Raw genomic sequence first — 26,527 nt, forward strand, 5'->3', positions numbered from 1 at the left:
TTATAGCAGCTCTCTTTGTGGTGGCCAAAAACTGGAAATCAAGAGGATGCCCATCAGTTGGGGAATGGCTGAATAAGTTGTGGTATATGAATGTAATGGAATACTATTGTGCTATAAGAAATGATGAACAGAAAGACTTCAGAGAGGCCTGGAAAGACTTATATGACCTGATGCTGAGTGAAAGGAGCACAACCTGGAGAACTTTGTACACAGCAAGAACTACCGTGTGCTAGGAATTTTTCTGGTAGACTTGGAACTTCATTGCAATTCAAGGACTTAAGTAATTCCCAATGGTCACTTAAGGCAAAATGCCTTCCACATCTAGGGAAAGAACTATGGAATTCCTTTGCAGAATGAAGCAGATCATTTTCTCTTGTATTATGTTTTGTTTAGCTTTATGGTTTCTCCCATTCATTTTAATTCTTCTATGCAACATGACTAAGGTGAAAATGTATTTAATAGGAATATATGTGTAGAATCTATATAAAACTGTATGCCCTCTCAAGGAGGGAGTGGGGAGGTAGGGGGAAAGGGAGGGAGGGGAAAAAAATCTAAGATATATGGAAGTGATTGTAGAACAGTGAAAACAAATAAAATTAAAAAAATTTAAAAAAATAAAGTAAACAAAAAAGGACTACAAAGGAAACAAAAAGTTAGTGAAAATAGAAATGTATTTTTCTGCCCATCCACGTTCACAGACCCCACGTCCCTGGAATCTAAAAGCCAACACTCTGGCCCTGCCTCTCTTGAACTTTAGGTGCTCGGGAGCCAGTGAGCTCCTCACCCCACCCCACCCGACCCCAGGTGTGCTCAGGTGGAGGGAGCAGTGATAGACGCCAGGGCAATACAGGTTGTAGCAGCAGCAGAACTGGGTCCAAGAGGGCGCCTGTTCCTTTAAGGAAGCGCAGACTGCGCGCTGATTGGCCACGGGCTCACAGAAAGCCTTAGCACCCACTGGACCCTGCCCAGGAGGGGCCCGCCCGACCTAAGGCCGCCTGGGACAGTCGCCCGTACCCCCTCTGCCACCTAGCCACCTTCCCGGAGCCAGGAGCGCAGCGCCTGGGAGCCTCCCGTCCTCTGTAAGCGGGCCCCGCAGTCCTGGGAGGGCTCCGGGGCAGGGCGGGGGTGGGGAGGAGCGAGCGGGTCCTGGCGCTCCCGGGGGGCTCCCCCCAGCATCTCCAGCGGCCAGCGCCGGGGCACGTGGCCTTCCTGGCGGGCGGGTGGGGGTGCGGGAGCTCGGACTGGTGTGGGGCGGGGTACGCATGCTCGTGCAGGTCCTGCCGAACCTGGCCACGCCTGCCAGGGGCTGGCTGGGCTCGGCTAAGTGACATTGGAGGATGGGTGTAGTCACCCGGCCCGGCTTCACTCCTCCTTACGCAAGTAGAGGGGGTGCCAGGGCACCGGGCTGGGTGACCGCTCAGGGTCCTGTCAAGTCTGAATGCGGAATCGTGTGTCGATGACGTGGGACTCTGGGCTAGCTGGTTTCAGGGCTGCAGTCACTGCCCTGAGATCGGGCAGGCTCCGCTAGAGCGCTTTGGACCCCGAGAGTTCGGATCGGATTCAAGGTTATGTGGCAAAACCGGGACTCCTGACTCGGCTTCTGACTGGGGCTGGCTCCTACAGCTCTTTTAGAAAAGGAAAAGAAACACTAGTTAACATTTATAAAGCCACTTTGTGGCTTTAAAAAGCACTTTATGTACATGACCTCCTGTTTTATCTTAAGAATCCCTTAAAGTACGTTGCTAATTGTTTTACTGGGGAGCAAACAGGGAGAGGAGTCACTTAAGTTCACAGAATTAGCAAGTGACTTAGTTGATATTCAACCCTAGGTCTTTTGACTCCAAATCGTTGGTTATTTCAGTTATTTCCTGCTGTTTTTATTAACAGAATAACAGTAACTTTCATTTATATAGTTTTGTACCTTCCAAAATACCATTTAAGTAAAAGCTATTTGATGAATGAATGGTTTCCTGCATGGATGGACTGGGATTAGTTGGAAACAGTGTGTGTTACATCCTTCATTGCCAAAGAAGACCATGCCGTCAGAGAAATAATGACCTGACTTGCGCTTGACTTTGTTTTGAGTGAGGGAGGGCTGTGCAGGTCACCAGCCTCACTTCTCCTCCAGAGCCATCTGAATCTAGTGCCCAGATATTCATCAGAATGACTGGAGATGACCCAGGATGAGGCAATTGGGGTTAAGTGACTTGCCCAAGGTCACACAGCTAGTGAGTGTCTAGTGGCTGAGGGGAGATTTGAACTCAGGTCCTCCTGACTCCTGCACTGGTGCTCTCTCCACTGCACCACCTAGCTGCCCCTAGATGGAAGCAGTAATTAAAGGAGGAAGAAAGGAGAAGATACTCAAGTCTTCTCACTCCAAATGCAGAGCTGGCACTCACTCTTCTGTTCTGCTGTCTTTCACCTAGACAGTGCAGACTAATCTTGAGCATTCTCATGCTGGATCAAGACAATTGGCTAGTCTTACTGCGTATAGGCAATTTACTGGGATTATCCTGTAGGGATTGGCAGTAGGACTCGGGGCTGTTACTGTGTCTGGCAGATGGTAGGCCAGAGTACCTGCTTCCAACTGTAGTAGAACCCATTTCTTATTCCTTCAAAATGAACTTTATGGTACAAAAGACTGCTCCATCTACATCCAAACGGAAAAGGGGATGGAATGCCTTTGTGCCACGCACTGCGTGCAGTACCTTACAGATATTAAATGATCCTCACTACAACTTTGGGAAGTAGATTCTGTTCTCATTCTTATTTTAGAACTGAACAGTGGTTAAGTGACTGGCTAAGAGTCACACAACTATTAAGTTCCTGAAGCCTGTTTTAAACTCAACTCTTCCTGTCTCTAGGTTCATTGTTCTGTCCACTGTGCCACCTCGCTGTGAGGAATCCATGGATGATGGTGTAGATCACCCTTTCTACCCACTCCCTCTGTAGGCACACAACCAATGATCCATACTGTGACTTTTCACTTTCATTCCTTGATCCAATAATAGCCAGTCAAGACTGAAGTGCCCTATTCAAGGGTACAGAATCCTCCAGGTAGCCCCTACTCTTGCTCTCAAAACTAATCACTAAGCATCCACATTGAAAGGCATAGATTTGCAGGTCAAGATTTCCCAGTTTCCATGGAAGGAGGCTGTTCTAACTCACATATTAAACTGTAGAGGTGACTTGAGCATTCCATATTCAGAGGCATTTTCTGCCTATATTTATCTAAATAATCAATGCCATTCTCACTTGTAGCTAAGTAGGGGCACCTAGATACATACAATTCTCACTGTCCACAACCCCCTTCTACCCTCTCAGGAGGTCAGTTTGTAACACCTGCTCAAACTTTAGGTAGGGAGGTGCCAGGCCTAGAGGCCTGAGGGCTACCCGAGTCTTCCCTTACCTCTATCGGAGGTCTTCGGTTGGCCAAACAGGATGCTCGTATGAGAGAAAGGACGTTCCAGAGTCAAACAAGGGTTGAGCTTTATTTCAGGGTCTAGTTACAAGTGCAGGGGAATTCTTCCTTAGGAGGGAGCGAAGAATCTCCCAAGGAGGCAAAGATCTTACAATAAGAGATTGGAAGTAGAAGTATAAGCGGGGAGAGAGGGGGAGGGGAGAGAGGAGAGAGGAAAAGCGGAGCCTTGTTGTCCTCACCGCTCCGTGCCCCTCCGCCCAAGAGAGCTTTCAGGATTTCCAGATCCTACTTAGACTCTTCAGCAGCATAGTTTGCATCTGAATACCGTGCTATTAGGTAACAACAGGTGTGCTCCAATCCGGGACAGCCTCGAGGGCGGGGAGAGCTCTCTCCCATCACGTTGCTCACGGGAAGAGGCGGAAATACATGAGATAGCTCGGTTCACCTCGATTCCCAGCCGTTTCCTGGGGGTTCTCGTGAGAACTCTAAGATTTAGAAGTTCCCACCTTTACCCGCCCGAGACTGTCCACATGGAATTGAGCTTCCAACCCTAGCAGGGAGGCACTATTGCCATCATAGGACAACCATAATAGTCTGTGTCACCCATCAGGCCTTTCATAACTCTTTCCTATCACATTGATGCTTTCAGAAGAGAAAAAGGAACAGTTTCAGTTTTATACAATTTAGTTGTATCCTTCAAAAAAACAAACAATTTCATCTCCGTTGTTTCATTTTTTAAAACTCACAAAAGCCTAAGGACAATGAAACAATTATTTTTTTTAACTTCTTTGTACTTTTAAAGTCACTAGAAACCACCAATAAAAAAAGGCAGCATCCGTCAGTTTAGTTTCTTTTTCCCCCAAAGTAGCTTGCTTCTTGTAACTGCTAGATGGTACAATAGATAAAGCACTGGGATTGCAGTTAGGAAGACTGATCTTACTGAGTTCAAATGTGGCTTCTAGCTGTGTGACCCTGGGCAAGTCACTTAACCCTGTTTGCCTCAATTTCCTCATCTGTAAACTGAACTGGAGAAAGAAATGACAAAACACTTCTGTATCTTTGCCAAGAAAACTCCAACTGGGGTCATGGAGAGTAGGACCTGACTGAAAAACAACTGAAAGTTTGCTCCTTAGTTATATCTATGATTATGTTTTCACATTTACTGGCTAAGGTCCATGATACCTTTGGAAGCTTGATTCCCGTGGAGTGGAGTGTGAGCTTCATGACCTCAATGCTTATTATAGATCATTCCCATCTCTTCTTTAACCTGCTAGTGTGATACAGTATAAAGAATCCTAGAATGTTAGAGCTGGAAGGAACCTTAGATTATCTGATCTAAACCCTTGGTATTACAGATGAAGAGCCTCAAGGCCCCTAGTGGTTAAGATTTGTGCCCATGGCCTTGCAGCGTTAGTGGCAGAGCTAGAAATCAAATCTTTTGACATTGCCCAAGTCTCATGGGTAAGAAAATAAGACAAGCATATTTCTAGAAAAATTAAGAAAAAGGTCTCTTTTAAGCTTTTCTGTTTTTTTTTTTTTGCTCTGTGAGTAGTCTCATATAAGACATCATTTGGGAAAGTCTCCACTGTTCCAGGATTTAGAACAATCAGCATAATGTCATCCACAAACAGAATAATCTAGCCAAACTTACCATCTCTCCTCCTTTTGGAATGCTTGTTGGAAATATCCTACTATAATGACAAACATCTTTGGCAAGCATACATCTCCTTGGCTTATGCTTTAATTGATAGTAGTAATCATACGGTTTCCGAACAAAAATTAGCCTATTTGTTCCATCATTCAAGGAACCTAGTTTGATTTTTGTCATGTGTATAGGAGATTCTTTATTGGATCTTTAAGGTATGTTTTGCTCTTTGGAATCTCATGCTTTAAAAGAAAATCAATAAACAAGGACATAGGGATTTTATATTCTTTATAACTTTGGAGCAGTTTTGTGACTGTAACAATTTGGTCTTTGGCAGAATATCATTTTGAAAAGACTTCAAGTTCCCTTTTCAGTCCTTCAACAAGATGTATTTGTAGATGATGTAGAAGTGGTGAAAGGAGGCTTCGGAGTTCATAGTTATTGCTATCTTATTCCCCTTGGGCAATATTATGGTGAATGAAGAATGTCTTATTGTTCAGATGACAATTTACATTGAACAGATTGCCCACTGGTTTGAATAGACACTACAGATAGACAGTGAACTAAGCCCAAAACCGAACATGATGTAGAAATATGCTGAGTTGCCTATGGGAAATCAAGTAATGCTTCCAGGGATCCCAAACCTCCCCCTGCAAAACAACCAAACAACCAGTCTTTCTGATATTTAATATCATACAATGATGCTGTTTGGCTGATAGTCCTGTAATACCAGAGTATCCAAAGAAATACAACTGCAAGTTACCCAGAGGACAAAGAGGAAACATATGGTAGGCATGAGCAGACTGCAATATTTCCTAATGAAGAATAGCCCGGGAGAAGTGCCCCTACCACCCCCACCCCCTACCAAAAAGGAAGTCATAGAAGAGATACCTGACCTGAAATGAAGGTGAGTCATGAAGGGAGAGCAAGAAATAAATGGGTAGACTTTATGCTTCATTGGTATTTACACAATGTTCATTATGTACAACAGGATGAAAAGATAAGGTGAGTTGGCGCTGTACCATTGGAAGACGTATGCAAATCAGTGAATTCATAGATCCATTAGTTATTTTGCTAAGGATTCTCATCTTTCCTCCCCACTCCCCACCTCTGATTATTTCAAATCTGAACTATGGTATAGGGAGAGAGGGAAAGGAACAGTCCTTTGTCAAGTATCTACTATGTGCCAGCCACTAGGCAAAGTGTTTTTTACAAATATTTCATTTGTTCCTCACCACAACCCTGTGAGGTAGGGGTTGTTATTATCATCTCCATTTTACAGTAAGGAAAGTGAAGCAGACAGAATTTAAATGACATGTCTAGAATCACATGACGAGTAAGTGTCTGAGGTTGGATTTTAACTGGAATCTCCCCGCCTCCAGGCCCAATTACGTTGAAGGAAAGAAAACCAAAAGATTTTTTAAATTCTTCAGTTCCTTAATGTACATGGGGGAAAAACTAGAAATCAAGTTTATGGTTAGATATAAGAATATATAATGCTAGAATAATTGAATATTTAATAAGTATCTTTTGTACATTTTAGATCAAAATGGGATTTCTTTTTTCAAAACATATGAATGAAAACATGAAACAGCAACAAGAATTTATGCTCATGAATGCTCGACTTCAGGTATGATTTCTTGTTTCAACTTCATTAAATCATTACAATTTAAAATCTTTCTACAGAAATGGCTGCATTGCTTTATATTCTGTTCTGCTTAGAAAAAAATTAAAATATGAGGCCAATCTATGCAACTGAAGTGAGATGGATAGTTATCTGGTGACTGTGAGATTTTCTAGATAAATAAACAAAAATGTTCTTGATAGAAATATGCTAAACATATATCTGTTTCTCAGAATTTCATGAATTTATATCATGTTTCTGCCATGGCCACATCTAAAATATTAAAACAAAGCAACCATAAATAAAAAATTGTCAAGATGTAGAGGAAAAAAATTGGAGAATAAAATCAAGTGTTTAAAAATAAGATCAAAACCATAGCTTCTTAAATCCAGCCTGGTAACCTCTGTTAGTCCTCTGATATTAATAGGTGGACCCTTAAAAAAGAAGACTGTTGAAAGTGAAGAAGCACAGGAGGTGAGGGGATAGATAGATACTTACTTTTGAACAAAAAAGAAAGTTGTTGATGTATTAGAAAAATAGATCAATTTTACCAAGAAAGCAGAATAAATTAAGGATTTAAAACTGACGATGAAAAATGAAAAGCATTCCATTTGGTGGGGAAATTTGAGGAGCTATTCATCTAAATTTATAATCTTACTATAGTCAACCAATATTAGTCAACCTGACAACCTTTATTCAATGAAGAATGACATGAACAAACTTGTGCCTATAATAAAACCACAGAACTGGTTTGGTTTTGATTTTAATGTAGATCAGGACTGAAGCCAATCCAAGGAATACATTTTTATCTGCAACAGTCTGTTGAATTCTTGACCAATTTTACATCATTCTGTTTTAAGGATACTCTTAAGATCTGGTAAATTTCTAGGCCTTTCTGGGGATCAGATATGCTTTTGTCGCATGAATTCATTTTTGTCCAGGTTTTGATGGGTCGTATCCCATTTGACAATAAATTTAAGCTTCTGTAGTTGGATGGGAACCGATCCTATCAGCTAGAGACCATTCCTACTGGGAATCATAGTCAGAAGATAATTAACCTTAGGGACGTTTATTTAAAGAATGAATTGCCCTTTTCCGTATTCCGTTCTAATATTAGACTTTCTGGTTTGAGTACAGTAAGGAGAGTAAGACATCCACTTAAATACTACTTTTTTAAACCATGGATGTAGCTCTGGGCATGTAAAGGCAATATCAGCCAAGTGTTATCCCAGTTAGAAACTACCCAGAAGAGCTACCAAGACTTTGTGTACAGGCCTGTTGATAGATTACATACCACCATATAGATGGTGATTAGATTCGACCTTGCCTAAATTTGAACCAGAAAACTATCTATTAAGTTGTAGAGATCATATTAGGATCGTAGACCTAGAGCCGGAAGGGGCCTAATAGTAAGGCTGTCCAACCCCCTCATTTTATAGATAAGGAAATCAAGGCATAGGGAGGGTCAGTAACTTACCCAAGGTCATACAGGTAGTAAGCATCAGAGATCAGATTTAAATCTATATCCTCTGATTCAAGAACTAATGCTTTTTCCAGCATCTCCTGCTACCTTCCTAGATGTTTCATTTTTTATCAGTCAGGGGGGCAATATCTACCATAATGACATGCCAGGCCTAGAGGCCTGTGTGGGCTACCCGAGTCTTCTTACCTCACCTCCGAGGTCTTCGGTTGGCCAAAACCGGATGCTCATATGAGAGAAAGGACGTTCCAGAGTCGAACAAGGGTTGAGCTTTATTTCAGGGTCTCGGTTACAAGTGCAGGGGGAGGTCTTCCTTAGGAGGAAGAGGGGGAGATTTCCTAAGGAGGCTAAGATCTTAAGGGATTGGAAGTAGAAGTACAAGCGGGGAGAGAGGGGGAGGGGAGAGAGAAGAGAAGCGGAGCCTACTGTCCTCTTGGCTCCTCACGTGCTAAGAGAGCTTTCAGGCTTCCTCAATCCTACTTAACCTTCAGCCGCATAGTTTGCATCTGAATACCGTGCTGTTAGATAACAATAGTGTGCCCAGATCCGGGACCATGTCAAGGGCGGGGAGATCTCTCTCCCATCACGTTTCTCACGGGAAGAGGCGGAATTACTCGAGATAGCTCGGTTCACCTCGATTCCCTGCCGTTTCCTGGGGGGGTCTCGTGAGAGCTCTAAGATTTAGAAGCTCCCACCTTTACCCGCCCGAGACTGTCCACACGGAATTGAGCTTCCAATCCCAACAATGACATAACAGATTTTTAAAGTATTGGCGAAGCTATAACAACTTGGTTACACATTTTTGACTTGTGAATGTGACAGTAAATTGTCACTGTTTTATTCTTCGGTAGCATTTCCATAAGAAAGTTAAGCAGAATAAATGCAATAGTAAAACTTTGAATAATTGGAATTGACTAACTAATGTGAATCATCTAGACCTTTTTTTTTCTGAGCTCCAATTTTAGGCAAATCTCAACATAATACTCTCATGCTAAAAATTTTCTTTTAAGACATCAATAACTTCCAGGAATGGCCTTGAGTAATTGTACCATGTGCTAAACAAAGAATAGGTGCTTATATAAATAGGTATTGGATGAATGACTTCAGCCCAATCTCCTAAACCTTTATTTACAATTCTTCCCAATTATAATTATTGTTATATTATCATGACTTTGGGATATTCAAAGATCCTGAATCAAAGAAAGATTCAATTATATTCAAGATACTTTACCAGGCTTTTTACAACAATTCTCAGTAAAGTTTGAAACCGGAAGAATTTTCAATTAACCCTTACTTAGCAACAAAAAATAAATTAATGTAAACATTCTGATTAATTATGACTGTTAATAAAAGAAAATAAATCTGAAGCTATTCAAACTAGGATCAATGGGTGGAAGTCATAGGAAAGCAGATTTGAGTTCCTCATAACAACAATATCAACAACAAAAAATACTTTCCCAATAATTAGAATTATCAGAAATGCAAAGAACTTCCCCAATGTTAAGCTCTACCTCACTAGAAGTTTTCAAATAGAGCCTGGATGAATAGATGAATACTTGTCAGTGATATCATATTCCCTTTCAGGTAGGAGTTGGACTAGCTAGTCTCTGAGACCTCTACCAACTTTATAATTCTTTGGTGCTATGAACTTACATTTTTTAAAAAAAACATCTTTGGTAAAAGATTTTAAGAGAGAGGAGATTCATATTACTTTGCTAAAACAAAATATTGGATTATCTAGAAGTGTCAATTTCTCCTGTTGTCTACCTCCCTGCTACCTATGGATAACTAATTGGCTGTAAGCAGAGGTTCCCAAACTTATTTGACCTATTGCGCCCTTTTCAAAAAAAAATTACTCAGCGCCCCTCCTCCATCCCTCATCTCCCTGGAAATCTACTTCCATTAACTCTTTAACTTTTAAAAAATTTACATCATAAAAATACAAAATATTTTTAAACACTCACTTTAAATTTAATAATTTACTGTAAATTTGTGGATTTCTCTCCTACACTGAAATTTTGATGACACACATTGTGCCATGTAACTATATAGTATTGTATTGTAAACAGATTATTACATGCAAATATGCCTGCCAGTGCATGCTGGACTTCCTGACAATGTACAACATGCTGGCCTGCCAACACTTGCTTATTAAGACCTGTTAGCAGATTTGGCCACTGATTGATTATAACATATTTTGTGAGTTTATTTGGAATTTGGAAAATAATGTAATCACTACGACTTTGACTGTGTTACACAGTAGATGAAACAGGTATGAATGGTTTTTCAAAATTTTCTTCTCTTCTTTCTTTATGCTTCCCCCACCGCCTTATTTTTATTCAACATCCCCCCACCCCTCCATTGTTTCACTGCCCCTCTGGGGGTGGTATGGCCCCCATTGGGAACCTCTGGATGTACATCAAGCTTGATTTCACTGTTAAAAATTAGTATTTCTTCCAGGGCCACTAGATGGCACCACTACTCTTTCTTTCTTTCTGAGGTTAAGAAAAATGAGCACTGAGGGAAAAAAATTGATCAGGAGGTGAATGGGGAGAGAGAAGTTTCAGTATTATTGCAGGGGCAGAAATCATAATGTAAGGAATTTGGAATGAATTGGTGGTAAAGAAATGGAGGCAAGGTATATAAACTAGCCTGTTTAAAAGTTTGGTTGTTAAATCCCAATGGTGGACCTCAAGGCAAAATGCCTTCCACACTCAGAGAGAGAAATATGGAAGTCACTCACATAATGTAGCAGATCATGTTTGTGTATGTGTATCTGTTTGTGTATCATGTTCTGATTTGTTATACGGATTCTTTCATTTATCTTAGTCTGACTACACAGCATGACTATAGTGAAAATATACTCAATAGGAAAGTATATGTAGAATCTATACAGAATTGTATGCAGTCGTGGGGAGGGAGGGAGGTAGTGGGGGGTGGGTGGGGAGGGATAAAATCGCAATTGTATGGCAGTGATTGTTAAACATTAAAAAAATAAAAAAATTAATAAAAAAAAAAATAAAAAAAAAAAAATAAAAGTTTGGTTGTTAAGGAGAGGAGAAAACTAGGATGATAGCTGGTGAAAGTAGAAGTATTAGGGGATGGATTTTATTTATTGGTTTGAGGGAGTCCGACTCCAATGTGGTTACAGAAAGAAAGGAAAATACAGGATAATTAATAAAACACATGATGGAATTATGCTTATAATTAGAGTCAGATTCAGCCCAGGAAAATAAGAGGAAGATCTTTTCCTGTGTGATGGTAGGGAAAGAGGAAAAATTGAATGAGTTACAAAGAGATGTAAGAAATTTATCAAGATTAAAAAAAATTATTCACTGAAAATGATGTCTGTTTTGTTTTTCAGTTTCTACGGGCTGGCATTATTCCCAGTGTAGAAATTGTATAAACCTTTCTAGTAAATGCAATTATTTTTTTAAAAAGCAAGAATGCACTACTTTTTTGATATGGTTTTAGAAGTGCTAGTGGAGAAAGAGAGGTCATCAGTGAAAAGGAAGGCCCCATAATCACCAGAATATTTATAGCAGCATTGTTTTTTGTGGTGTCAAAGAATTGGGGGAAAAGTAGATACTACTTGATGGATGGATGAATGGATAAACAAATTATGATACATACATATCAAATAATGTTACTGGGCTGTAAACAGAGCCCAAAAATATTAAATCCAGCGACTGTGTGTGTTCGGCCTTTGTTGCCGAAGAAGACCGTGCCATCAGAGAAATGATGACATGACTTGCACTCGACTTTGTTTTGAGTGAGGGAGGGCTGTGCAGGTCACCAGCCTCACTTCTTCTCCAGAGCCATCTGAATCCAGTGACCAGATATTCATCAGGATGACTGGAGATGACCCAAGATGAGGCAGTTGGGGTGAAGTGACTTGCCCAAGGTCACACAGCTAGTGAGTGTCAAGTGTCTGAGGGGAGATTTGAACTCAGGTCCTCCTCACTCCTGCACTGGTGCTCTATCCACTGCACCTCCTAGCTGCCCTAAATCCAGCGACTACATGTAAATTGAAAGAACAATCACCACAAAATGATCAGAATTAATGTTGCAAAATGACAAAGAACAAGCACAAAGAAGAGATAGGAGAAGAACCTTCTCACTCTTTTGAAGACATTTAGGAAGGCCTGTGGGTGTGGAACATTGAATTCATTGTCAGAATTTTTCATTGTATTCATTGGCTATGCCAAATTTTCTTTTCTCTTTTTCTTCTTTTTCTTTTAAAAAATGTTTTTTCCTATAGGATGACTAGAATAGGAGGGAAGAGATATAGGAAAATTTAGGTGATGTAAAAAATCTAAATTTATTTTTTTAAAAGAAGAGAAAAATTAGAAACATAAATAGTGGAAAAAGAAGAAAGAAATTATCCTTGTTTGCAGATGACGTATTTGCTTATTTAGAAAACTACAAAGAATCAGCAAAGAAACTGAGACAATAGTTTTGGTAAACTAGCACGTAGAAAATCAATCCACAAAATAATTAGTATATCTAAATAGCAACGACAAAATCAAGGGGAAAATCATAGGGATATCCATTCAAGATAACTACAACATGCAGGAAGTATCGGGTAGTTAATCTTCCAAGATATACTTAGCATTTACATAAATACAATGACAAAATATTCTTTAAAGAAATAATGACTTCAGTAATTGGAGGGACATTAATTGTTCCTGATGATATTACCTAAATTAATTTACAGATTTAATGCTCTTCTACTGATAGGGGTACTTGATAGAACTAGACAGAATAATAATAAAATTTATTAGAAGGAACAAAAGGTCAAAATTTTTAAAAGAAGTGATGATATTTTTAAAAGTAGGAATGAAAATGAATAGCAAGCACATACGTACATCACGTATTATAAAGCAGTAATCATCAAAACTATTTAGTGCTGGTAAAAAAGAAGAAAAGTCTACCTCTGGAACAGAGTAGGTAAGCAAGCATCAGAAACATTTAATAGCGCAATGTTTGATAAACTTAAGAGTGTAAAATACTCAGTGAAGTATTTTTGACAAGAACTACTAGGAAAACTGAAAAACAACTTTGCAAAAAAAAATGTAGACCAACATTTTATACTGCTTATCTCAATAAGATTTTTTAAAGTGACATGACTATAAAAGATCACATGAGAAAAAAATTAAAAGGGAATGATATCATGTAACTTTCACAGGTATAGCTGTGGATGATTTCTTAATAACCAAACAAAGGAAAGAAAGGAAAATAAAATCAATTATTTTGACAACAGAAAATTTAGAAGTTTTTGAATGAACAAAATCAATGCAGTTAAGACAAGGAAGTGAGCCTATATTTTTCTGGCATAGCCTTTGAGAACCAATAGCCATCTCTAGGCCATGAGGAGGTATTTTGTAGAAAATATTTAGTTATATAATAAATTAAACTCTTACCAAGAAAACTCTAGGTATTGATAGTTTTTCTTGTTGAAAAAACCCTATGAAACTTAGGTAATATTACAATTACACATAACAGATTTATTCATGTTCCTATGTAATCCTATGCAAAGGTCCCATATAAAATCTGAAGGAATCACTTTTTTATGTACTCTAGTTATTGTACTAAAATACTTGGGTTAATAGATGCTGGAAATAGTTATCTCAAAAACCACATTATTGAAGCATTTTAAATTCTGTGATTTGTATGGTTCTAGCAGTATTAAATTTTCTAGTAACAGAAGACAAATATCACTTAATGTGGCAGAATATATGTGATTGTAGGGATCATAAATTATTTGAAGTCAAGAATTACATGTAATATGGTAATTCTAGTGCATTGCCAGTTTGTTCAATAAATCGAATAAGATCCCCCTCATGAAAACAGAGCTGAAGTTTTATATATATATATATATATATATATATATATATATATATATATATATATATATATATATATATATATATATATATATATATATATATATATATAAAATTTTGGAGAATGTTTTCAAATACACAAAATAATCTTTATTATTAAAAAAGTTTATAGCATTGAGCTTGGCACTATAAACAGTGTGAGAGTTTGTTGAAAATATTCTGCTGTAAAGGCGATCAATCAATCAATATTTATTAAGTGCCTACTGAGTACCAAACACTGTGTTAACTCCTGGTGATATAAGAAAAGGAAAAAGACAATCCAAGGTCATCTACTGCATCCCGGGCCATCGCCAGTTTTCTTGACTTTTGTCTTACTACTGAACTTTGATGACTCTGTAAGAGAGAATGAGGCTGTGACTCTGCAACTGTGCTTCACTTAAATCCAATTCACTGAAAAGGCAAGACATCACCGTACCTTGACATCATGGTGTCTCTGGTCCTCTTTTTAAGCAAAAGACAAACAACAAAAGATAATACTTGCCCTCAAGGAACTCACAGTCTAATGGGGGAGACAAGAAGTAAACAGATAAAGTACAAGCAAGCTATATGCAGGATAAATAGAAAATAGTTAATAGAGGAAAAGTACTAGAATTAAGAAAGATTGAGAAAGGCTTCCTGCTGAAGACATGGTTTTAGTTGGGACTGAAAGGAATCCAGGGGAGCTGGTAGGCAGAGGTGAGGAGGGAGACCATTCTAAGTAAGGGAGACAACCAGAGAAAATGCCCGAAGTTGAGAAATAGAGGGTCTTGTTTGTGGAATAGCAAGGAAGCCAGTGTTATTGGACTGAAGATGACTGATGGGGAGTTAGGTGTAAGAAAGCTTAGGAAAATGGGATGGGGCTAGGTTAATTAAGGACTTTGAATGCAAAACTAAAGATTTTGTATTTAATCCAGGAGCTACCAGAGTTTATTGAGTGGGGTTGGGGGTGGGGTGTGTGTAATGTAGTCAGACCATAACGATAGAGAAATCATTTTAGTGACTGATAGGAGGATGAATTGGAGTGGTGAGAAACTTGAGGCAGCCAGACCAATCCAGTAGGCTGTTGTGGTGAGAAGATAAGGGTATGCTCTAGAATAGTGGCAGGGTCAGAGGACTGAAGGGGATGTATGCAAGAGATATGAGAGGTGAAATCAACGAGCTTCAACAACAGATGAGATATTGGGGGCATGGGTTGAGTATGACTCCTAGGTTGTGAACTGGAGGACAGGAGGATGGTAATGCCTTTACAATAATAGAGAACATTTCAGGGATTGGCGAAGGGAAAGGAAAGTGTTTAGGGGAAAAGATAATGAGTTCAGTTTGGGACATGTTGAATTTAAGATGTCTACAGCACATCCATTTTTAGGTATCTTGGAAGGCAGTTGAAAATGTGGAATTAGAGGTCAACAGAGAAGTGGGGGCAGGATAGGTAGATTTGATAATTGTTAGCATGGAGATGGTAATTAAATCCATGGGAGCTGATGAGATCACCAAGGAAAGTAGTATAGAGGGAGAGGAGGGCCAGAACAGAATCTTGTGGGACACCTAAGAATATAGGATTACTGATTTAAAATCTGATAGAACCCTAGAAAACCTCTAGTCTAATCTCTTATTTTATAGATGCAGAAAGAAGCGCACAGAATTTAAGTGACTTGCTTAAAGACACACAGGCAGTAAAAGTGGGATTTTTACCCATCTCTTCTGACTTCAATATAATGCTTTGCCCACTATGACAGATTTTTTTTCCTCCTAAGGCAACATTGTATAAGTAGAAAGAGAACTGTGTTTGGAATGAAACGTTTCATTTCCTGGTTCTGCCACTTAATTACTTGTATGAATTTAGACAAGTTACTTAATCTTTCTGGTTTGCTCATTAATATAATGAGAAGTTGAACTAATAAAATGAGAAGTTGAACTAAATGTCCCAATCCAACCCTTAACCTTGTGAACTGTGTGATGTAGTTTAACTGCTGTTCATCATATAAGGTTATTCCATAATGTCGTCCATCCTCCTCCTCCTACTAGAATCTTTGTCCTTTGTAAGGAAAAACTCATCTTCTCTTGTCTGGTATCACTTTCCAGCCATCTCTATTTCATGCTATCTAGATTTAGATGAAGATAGATATACCACATACTACATACATATGTATGTATGTATATTCCTTAAGGGAAGACATTATCTTACTTATTCTCATATTTCCAGTTTCTGGCACATAATATGTGTTTAATAAATTCTTGATCTATCAACCTATCTAGCATAGTAAATACCAAGAATATTTATGGAATAAGAATGGCTATTAAAAATGTTGCTGTCTAATTTTTATACCATCTTCATTTGCTGATATATTTCCCTGTCTCTGAGAACCATCCTTTATAACATAGTATATGTAGAGATCTGGTTGTTTTAAATGAGTCATGCTCTAAAAGGTCATTGTAACCAAGAAGCATGAGTACCTATGCATCTGAGCACCAGAGAACCACGTAAGAGATGACTGAGCTGGCTTTGTTTTTATTTTTAAATTTTATTTGGTTATCTTATTTTCTGTCAACATGTTACAAATCTTAATATTCTTTGTCATAGTTAATGTCAATGCTTCAAACTTAATAAGTACATGCAATTTATGTTTTTTATAATTCACATTAGTTTCTAATTATGACTTTCCAACTATTGATATCTATCTTAATTTGTAATATTGATACCATACAATTTCATTAATGCCATGTCCTTTAAAGAAATTTTTTGTTTTAACTGAATAATTTTCATTACACTAATTAAAATGCTGGATGTCCTAGTTAGAAGGCCACACAAGATAGAAAAGTAGAGTTTGGGAACAAATTGGCGACTCTTCCCCAGAACCACCATTTTATAGAACAACCCCAATCATACTTTGTCTTACTTTTACCTGGATTCTCTCTGGGATCTTCCTTTTTTGTCTTTACCTGCCAAATTTATACCTGAAAAAACTCCATTCTCTCCCCATTGGTGATTCTCTCCCCATCTTTTTTAGGTCCCCTGTATATGTTGTCTTCTCCCATTATAATATGATCTCCTTGAAGATAGGAATTATCTTACTTAATATTTGTTTTCCTTTTGCTTAGTACCATACCTGGCCCATAGTAGGCACTTAATAAATGCTTTATCCATTTGCAACTCTAACCTTAGGTTGGCAGAAGCTCATAGGGATCATAAATTTAGAGCTAGAAGAGAGACTCTAGAGATAATTTGTCCAATAAACTTTATTTTTTTAGCTGAGAAAATTGAGACGTAAAGGTTAAAAGCTTATTCAAAGTTATAGGTGGCAAATAGTAAAGTTGGAATTCAGTCCCAGTTCTTTTGATTCCAAATCCAATGTTCTTTCCACTACATTTCTCTGTAACAGTTTGGCTCTGGATGGGCAGGTCTGGGTGTGTGTGTGTCCTTTGTTGCCGAAGAAGACCATGCTATCAAAGAAATAATGACATGACTTGCACTCGACTTTGTTCGAGTGAGGGAGGGCTGTGTAGGTCACCAGCCTCACTTCTCCACCAGAGCCATCTGAATCCAGTGATCTGATATTCATCAGGATGACTGGAGATGACCCAGGATGAGGCAATTGGGGTTAAGTGACTTGCCCAAGGTCACACAGCTAGTGAATGTCAAGTGTCTGAGGTGAGATTTGAACTCTGATCCTCCTGACTCCTGCACTGATGCTCTATCCACTGCACCACCTAGCTGCCCCTTGTAACAGTTTAGAAAACTAAAGAAGACAATGGGTCCCCAAAACTGTTATAGCCACTGAGTTTCATGAATGCTCTTTTCTACACTCTGCATCTCAATTCACTTTTTACTACAGTGGTGAAAAGAAAATTCTGTACAGCAAAACTCTGAAAGTCATCTCTTCCTCAGGCTGCTTTTTGTCCATTAATGTGAAAAGTTTTTGAAGAAGCATTAAAATTAATAAATAAGAACCATTACATAAGAAGCATTGATAACAGATTCTGTCTAAAAGAATTTTTTGTTTGAAATATACTGCTATTTCTTCAAAAGCAGAGAGTGTAACCTTTACATGATGACTTCTCAAATTGGAAAGGTAAAGGCAATAGGAAGAAAGCAATGAATAGGAACTGGAGGAAGTGATGGGCAGTAGGGAGAGGACATGGCTATGAAAGCCATTTTGCTGATTCTTAGGCAGCTAAGGGGCACTGTGAATCGAGCAGGAGCCAGGAAGACCTGAGTTCAAATACTGCCTCAGACACTTACTAATTGTGTGACTCCAGACAAGTCACTTAACCTCACTTTGCCTATTTATAAAATGGGGATAATAATAACATCTACCTTCCAGGGCTTTTGTGAGGATCAAATAAGATTTGTAAAGCACTTTGCACATATTAAAGCACTATGACATACTCGTCATCATTATTATTATTCCCACTGAGAAGAAAAGGCTAGTGTTCCCATTTATGACCCTCCTTCTGCACCTCTTACTTATTATGGCTTTCCATAAGCAGAAGCAGGCAGAAACACACAAAGGAACTCCACCTGTATACAGATCGATCTCTCTCTCTCTCTCTCTCTCTCTCTCTCTGTGTATATATATATATAAATGTGGATGATATGATTCTGGTACTTGGAGTAATATGGGAAAGGTGACTATTTCTACTTAATGACTTCTGCCACTATTGTTTTTGAAAGTTCTCATAGAAATATCTCTATATAAATGTATATGAATAAATACACAAATACATATATGAATATATGTGTGTGTGTGTGTGTGTGTGTGTGTGTGTGTATTTAGAACTAGAAGTGACCTTAGAATCATCTAGTGCAAACTTGCTTTTGCAAATAAGAAACCTGGGACCCAGACTGGTGTTCCACTTGTCCAAGGCACACAAATTAGTGGAAGACCCAGAACTAGACTCTAAGTCTCCTGGTTTGTTTGTTTGTTTCTTTTCCTCTCCCACCTAGACTACCACTCTTGTGTGCAGGGTAAAAAATATATCTTAGTCGCTGGACTGGGATGGTGATATGGATGTTGTGTTGGCCTAATTTTCCCTTGATACCCTCACATTGACTGAATGACTTTGTGTAGACCTATGTCTATAATGTAACTCACCATTTTCCCCTTTAAATCTACACCTCCTATAGACTTTCTTATTTTATTTTTTTTTATCAAAGGCATATATCCTACTGGTTCATAATTTTGGAATTATTCTTGATTCTTTCCTCCTTTTTATCCTTGCCATATCCAATTAATTATCAAGTATTGTTGACTCTCCCTCCATTGCATATCTTCTCCCCTTCTTGCCTGCCTCCCAGGTTCAGGCCTTCATTACCTCTCACCTATGAATTGCTTTCATTCTCTCCTATAGTTGATTTGTCCTCTATACCAATGCCAAAATGATCCTCTTAGGACATGGGACTAACTATTTTACTCTTCTGCTCAAAAAATCATGAGTGGTTCCCATTTGCCTCTCAAATAAAATACAGATTCCTCAGCCAGGTGATATTAGGGCTCCACAATCTGGCTTTCTGCCTTCCCAGATTTATTTTCTCACTACTCACCTTCCTACATACCACATTCTAATCCAAATAGATTGTTCATTCTTATACATACAAACTTGACATTTCTGTCTCCTGCCTCTTGATACTTGTATCAATCAATCAATCCACAAGCATTTATTAAGCACCTACTTTGTCCCAGTACCTTAAATGTATTTCCTACTCATCTCTACCTTTTAGAAAAAACATGTTATATGTGTGTATATGTGTTGGGGGGGAGGTACAGTTCATTATGTCCCTCAAGAGTTTGCCTCAGCCTTCAGACTAAGCTGTGATGTGATGTTAGTTTAGAACAATAAGTTAACATTTAACAAAGAGTGAAAATAGACTTAACTACTCATTAATGAATGTGCTTATAGCAAAATAAACTAGTCAGAAGGAAATAGATTAATAACAAAGGGAGGAATTCAGTCCTCAGGACAGGAGGGGGAAAGGAGATGACTTCAGGGTTAGCTCAGGATCACGTGTACTAACCTTGCACCGTGGTAGTACATGGAAATATAAAGAGCGCTCAGTTTGGAATGAAAAACATAGATTCAAATCTCTGCTCTGCAGCTTACTACATATATGACCTTGCACAAGTAACAATCTCCGTGGGCCTCAGTTTACTCATCTATAAAATAAAGGAGTTCAACTAGGATGACCCTTGGAGTTATAATCCTATGATCTATAATATCCCTTTCAGCTCTAAATCCTATGATATCTGTGCTCTCCTCAGGAGTTCAGGGTATTTGAAAGGACACAAAGTGCAGCTTATGACAAGAGGAGACTTGCTCAATTACTTTCTTTGTCTTTTACATGTTATGACCTGGTCTGTGATTCTGTAGCTAACCAAATCATGTTTATTTTTTCTCTTCATTATTTCATATTCAAATCAACATTTCATGCAACTCTCCACTTTAATCTCATAGCAACTCACAAGGGGGAAAATCCTTTAAAATTCCTAAATTTATAAAATTACTAAATGTGTGAAGTTTTTCCTGTTTGTCAAGAAAATCTCAGAAAATTGACAATTGTAAAAGAATGGAAATTTCACTTGGGCTGTTGGGATGTCAAATTTTTTTTAGTTTATGATTTGATAATATTCTCTCTCTCTACCTTAAGTAGCTAGGCAGCAAATTTTTTTTTTAAAAAGCATATAAAAATGTAGCATGTCGCAGTTGTTAGAAAGTACATTGATGAATTTAATGGTGGCCAAAAAGACTTTTGAAATGTGACTGTCATAGATTGTTTTCAAGTGTTTATGCATGAGATTTATCTGGAATCCTTGATTCCTGACATGTTTTGGGTGATGCAATTTCTATTGGTATTTGATATAACATATTACAAATTGAGTAAGATCATTTATCTTTGAAAATTAACAGCAGTATATGAAATGTAATCATTTGTTGTTCAACAAAACAGAAAGTTATCAGAATGCCATTGCCTGGAAGATAAAAACTGAGCCATTTGAGGAACATTAAAAAATCCTGTAGGCCTAAATTCTGTCATTATCATGAGTGTTGAAAGTGGAACGTATCTTGTTCTCAAGTCAGAAAAATCCCACAGTGCTTTTTAAAAATGTGCTGTCCTTTTGCGGACAAAAATGATAGCGTTGGCCCACCAGTTGTAGGACACCAACCTTAGGTTCATAGTAAATTTGTAAGGATCCATCTATAGTTTCTTTCTTGGCCCCCATAGGACCAATGGCACAAAGGCTTGAAGACTTGGAGAATAAGGTGGTATGAAAACCTGATGATGATGATGTACAGATTCTACCAAGGGAGAGACAGAAGGTAGTGAGACTGTGGTCTGGGAAAGAATTTTGGCAGTTCTGGAAATCAAAGTGTCCCAAGTGATGATGACGTTTAAGGAGTGTCCATGTGGATGTGTTTTTTTTAAATTTTTTTAATTTTTAAAATTAAATTTTTAAAATTTAGTTTAAACAAATATAAAATTACAATAAAAACATTGCCATGTATGCAGCAGACCTTAAAAGATGATTCCATATAAAACAATAAATTTCATTTCAAGAAAGCCTACATAATAAACACTATACATTATTTTCAAAGGTGCCCAACTTTTCTTTGCATCTTTATAGGTTTTCTTTTGTTATTTATTGTTCACTTTTTACTTTACTTTTCCCCTTCCTCCCCCCATCATTCTTTAAAGAAGGCTACAATTAAGAGCAGATAAGCATATACATATATCCACTCATACACACACACACATATACACACATACACACATATATGTAAGATCATACTATGTTTATTTCCATTTGTCATGTGTTTCTCTAAAGGTGGATAGCATCTTCCTTCATAAGTCTAAGTCTTTCCATGTTTTTTTCTAAATCAACTACCTCATCATTTCCTGCACCAAAGCAATATTCCAACTGAGTCATATCCTATCTGAGAGGTTGTCTATGAAAGTTTCCCCCCTAATTTTCTACATTCCTTCTATTCTTGGTTGCATAGGTTTTATTTATACAAGAAAATTTTAATTTAAAGTAATCAAAATTATCCATTTTATAATTCAACAATTCTCCCACCTTATAATGTGGTTTGTCTGATACCACTGAATCTGCTTCCTTTACATTTTTCCCCCTTAGTTTCTTTGAAGTTTTTGATCTTTTGTTCTTTCAAATGAACTTTGTTATTATTTTTTCTAACTCAATAAGATAACTTTTTAGTAATTTAATTGGGATAGCATTAAATAAATAAGTTAGATAAAATTGTATTTTTAAAATTATATTGGCTTTACCTGCTCATGAACAATAAATATTCAGTTATTTAGATGTGAATTTATTTGTATAAAAAATTTTTATGTTTACGTTCATAGTTTCTGTGTTTGTTTTGGCAGGTATACTCTCAAGTATTTTATACTGTCTGGTTATTTTAAATGGTCTAAAACAATACTGAATAATATTGTTGACACATAGTGTTAAGTTTCCCTCTTTTTCTCTTTTGATTAAATCTTGTTTTAACTTTAACTTTGTATGAGGTCATGACTACTACCCCTGCTTTTTTTACATAAATTCTACTCCTGACCTTTATTTTATCATTGTGTGTGTCTCTCATTTTTATAGAATTTCTTGAAAGCAACATATTGTTGAGTTCACATTTTTAACCTGCTGTAAGTTTCCATTTTATGGGTAAATTCATCTTGTTTACATTCTAAACTATAATTACTTATGTATTTTCTTCCTTTCTCACTCTATTCTTACTCCTCCTCACTCTTCTGTTTTATTTCTACCCACTCCTCTAAGAGTTCCTCCCTTATCCTTTCCCCTGTTCTATCCTATTGCCCTCTTATTTTTTTTCTGAACTTAGAAGACTTTTTACCCTTCTAGATATGTATGTTGCTCCCTCTAACCCATTCTTGATGAGAGTGAGGGTTCAGCACTACCCATCCTCCCCCCAACTAGCTTCTTCTGTATCAGTGTTTCCTTCTGTGCCTCATTTGTATGAGATAATTACTCTTTTTTATCTCTCCCCATACGGTTTTATTTTTTTAGAATCACCCCATCATACTCAGCTTAGCCTAGGCTTGTTTTTCAAATTACCCAAATAATGATGACAGTCATTAAAGTACTGAAAATATTTTCACATATGAGAAGTAAACAATTTGCCCTTATTGAGTCATTTACAATTGGTCTTTAATGTTTGTTTATCTTATATTTCTCCTGGATAGTATATGTCAAATGTTCCTTTAAGTTCTGCTGTATTTTTCACAAATACCTGAAAGTCTTAAAGTTCATTAAATGTCTATTTTTTTTCATCCAGGATTATATGAGCCTTGCTGAGTCAGTTACTCCTTCAGTATAGTAGCTGCTAGGTCTTGTGTAATCCTTATTGAAGCTCTGTGATATCAAAATTGTTTTTTTCTTTTTGCTTCCAATATTTTCTCCTTAACCTGGGAGCCTTGAAACTTGGCTGTGATATTCCTGTTTGTTTTCCTCCTGGGATCTCTTTCAGGTGGTGATTGGTGGATTTTTTTCTGTTTTTACTTTGCCTTCTTGGTCTAGAACTTCAGGGCAGTTTTCCTTAATAATTTCTTGTAATACTCTATCAAGATTTTTTTATCATAATTTTCAAGTATTCTGAATATTCTTATATTATTTCTCCTTGCTGTTTTCCAGATCATTTGTTTTTCTGTCATATTCTCTTCTATTTTTTCATGGTTTTGATTTTATTATTTCTTGATGTTTTAGAACTTCCTTAGTTTCCCTTTGCTCAATTCTAATTTTCAAGAAATTTTCCCTCAGTTTTTGATTCTCTGTTTCACAGGGGTTGACTTTTCATAATTTTCTTGATTTTCTTGAATTGCTCTTTTTTTCCTAATATTTCCTCAATCTCTCTTATATGATTTTCAAATTCCTTTTCAAATTTTTCCAAGAACTCTTTTTGTGCTTGGGACCATTTGATATTTCTCATTGAGAAAGGTGTGGCTTTTTTTTTTTTTTTAGCACAATTGTCTTCCTCTGAATACGAATCCAGATTTTCTCTGTCCCCATAGTAGTTTTCTATGGTTGGGTTTTTTCTCCTTTGCTTATCCATTTTTATTATTATTTTTGTTTTATTTTGTTTTCTTAGCAGCTATTAGTATAATCAAGTTCTGAGGTATGGGGAATAATTCCCCAAGTGTTAGGTCTTTCTTACTGTTATTTTCTGAGGTCTGTCCCTGGAGCTCAAACTTGGGCTCTCCTCTTCACTCCTAAGCCATGACTAGGGTCCCCAGTCATGTTGCCCTGCAAAGTCCATCAGATGGCTGCAAACCACCAATGCCCTCTCTGCCTTGGAACTGAAACCAGGGACTCTGAAATCTTGCAAGTGCCCACAGCCAGCAGGGTCCCTGCCTCTCTGCTATTGCACTCCCCAGGCCTGTACTAGCCCTTTCCCCCCAACTTGAAGGCAGACCAGCTCAGGAAGCCTCTGGTCAGCACAGCTATGCTTGGCATCCCTTGACATCAGCAGTCAGACCCTGACCCCGTCAGTGAGCTGAAAGTTTCTAAGACTGAGGTGGCCTCCCAACCTCACTTGTACCCCGGGCTTGTTGTTTGTTGATTTGGCAGAGTTGGCTTGAAGGTGTTGGCACTTCACTCAGGTTGAACCTTTGGCCCTGTAGGTCAGGTATTTCCTGGGGTCTTTCCAAGCTGTCTTGGAACAACTGCTTTACCTTGACTTTGTTTATTTCCATTGCTCTATGTTCCCTCTGAGGTGATGTTCTGCCTTTTTTTGTGGAGAAAATTTGGAAAGCTGAGTTTTCTGATCTACTCTGTCATCTTTCTAGAATCCTCTCATGATGGGTTGTTGAAGTGAGTGGGAATGGAGCTGGGGATTTGAGGAATTCTGAGGGAAATTGGAAGAATAATTAACATAGAAAACTCATTAAGGATGATTATAAAGGACGTAATAGAAAAGAATATGAACTATCTTAGAACACTTCAAAAGAGATGTGTTGTATTAACAAATTATGATTAATAGTTGCTGGGTTGATACAGTTTTAAATGAAGTTTAACCCGTAACCAGGCACACAAAGAAATACTCTTATTTCAGAAAGCATGTTAAAAATCCATAAGATACTTCCAAATTTAATTTCAAATGTAAATTGGTGTAAAGTTCCTGTTCTTTTTAGTGATTTATGCACTCTATCATTATTATAAAAGTATAATGTACATTGTAAAGAAGAAATCATATTAATACCTATGTTTTTACATTGCCTTCATTTCCAAATCTGTCGCTCTCCCACTCCTACCCAGTGAGCCATTCTTTGTAGCTAAACATTTTTAAAAGAGAGAAAAAGAGCATTTCAGCAAAACAAACTACCTGGTTACTGGTGTGTAATAGTGTCATATGCAGTACCACACACCTCCACCTCTGCAAAGAAGAGATGTACATTTTCTTAACTGTTCTGAAGCCAGGGTCAGTTATTATAAGCACAGTATTCAAGGTTTGTTGTTTTTTTGTCATTGCTGTTCTCTCCACATATACCACTGCAGTCATCATGTTAATAGTTTCCCAGGTTTTACTCACTTTGCTGTGTATTTGTTGATATGTCTTCCCTTACTTCTCTGAATTCTTCATAGCTGTCATTTTCTTATGGCAGTGCCATTTCATATTGCACAGTTTGTTTTACCATGTAATGTACATTTGAAAAACAGATATTCATAAGTAGAAACAAGTTGTCTTTGAAGACTACACAGTATTTAATGTTTGAGATTTTATATGTGCTTTATTGGTAAGTATTTGAAGCAGAGCAGACTTAATGTTAGAAATAAAGTTGTGAAGTGGAAAGAGCATTGGAGATAGTTTGGGAATTATAGTTTGAAGGTTATCTAATTCATCTAGTCATCAAGGTCTTCTAGTTCAGCCTCCACATTTTGCAAAAGGGAAACTAAGGTCCAGAGTTGAGGAGTGACTTACCCAAGATCTTCAAGTAATAAGTAGAAAGACTAGGATTTGAACCCAGGTCTTCTGATTGTATATCTACTTCTTTTCCCACTGTGGTACATTGCCTCCAGGAGAGAAAATAAAGGAAGGAAGGAAGGAAGGAAGAAAGAGAGAGGAAGGAAGGGAGAGAGGGAGAGAAAGAAGGGAAAAAGAAAAGGAAAAAGAGAAGAAAGAAAAAAGAAGTAAAGAAAGAGAGGAGAAGGAAGAAATTTTATGTTTATAAATAAAAAAGAAAGAAAATGAAGGAAGAAGGAAAAAGGGAAGAAGAAAGAAAAGGGAAGGAAAAAGGAAAGGAAGTGAGAAAAGAAAGAAGGAATAGAAGGAAGGAAGGAAAGAGGAAGGAAATTTTCACATCTGTAAAGAAAAAAGAAAATGAGGGAAAGAAGGGAAGAAAGGAGGTGGAAAGATAAAGGAAGGAAAAAAGGAAAACAAGGGAGGGGAAGAAATAAGAAAAGGAAAGGAAAGAGGGAAAGAAAAAATGGGAATAAACATTCCTTTAGTG

At 37.7% G+C, this 26,527-nt stretch overlaps 1 protein-coding gene across 2 annotated transcripts in view; it reads left to right on the top strand.

Annotated features, from left to right (window-relative positions):
• Positions 1 to 942: 942 nt before the first annotated feature.
• The window catches only part of PLGRKT (plasminogen receptor with a C-terminal lysine), a 60,697-nt gene continuing 35,112 nt past the window's right edge, over positions 943 to 26,527 (top strand). Inside the window, exons 1-2 of one of the 2 annotated variants that reach the window (XM_072597250.1) lie at positions 943 to 1,079; positions 6,610 to 6,696. In XM_072597250.1, the coding sequence (XP_072453351.1) occupies positions 6,616 to 6,696 (81 nt within the window). In that variant the 5' untranslated portion in view covers positions 943 to 1,079; positions 6,610 to 6,615. Of the gene's footprint in view, positions 1,080 to 5,403; positions 5,974 to 6,609; positions 6,697 to 26,527 lie in introns of those variants that run through there. The other variant, XM_072597241.1, reaches the window with a different exon arrangement.

The sequence above is a fragment of the Notamacropus eugenii genome, chromosome 1 (assembly GCF_028372415.1).
Source record: "Notamacropus eugenii isolate mMacEug1 chromosome 1, mMacEug1.pri_v2, whole genome shotgun sequence".
Classification (NCBI taxonomy): domain Eukaryota; kingdom Metazoa; phylum Chordata; class Mammalia; order Diprotodontia; family Macropodidae; genus Notamacropus; species Notamacropus eugenii.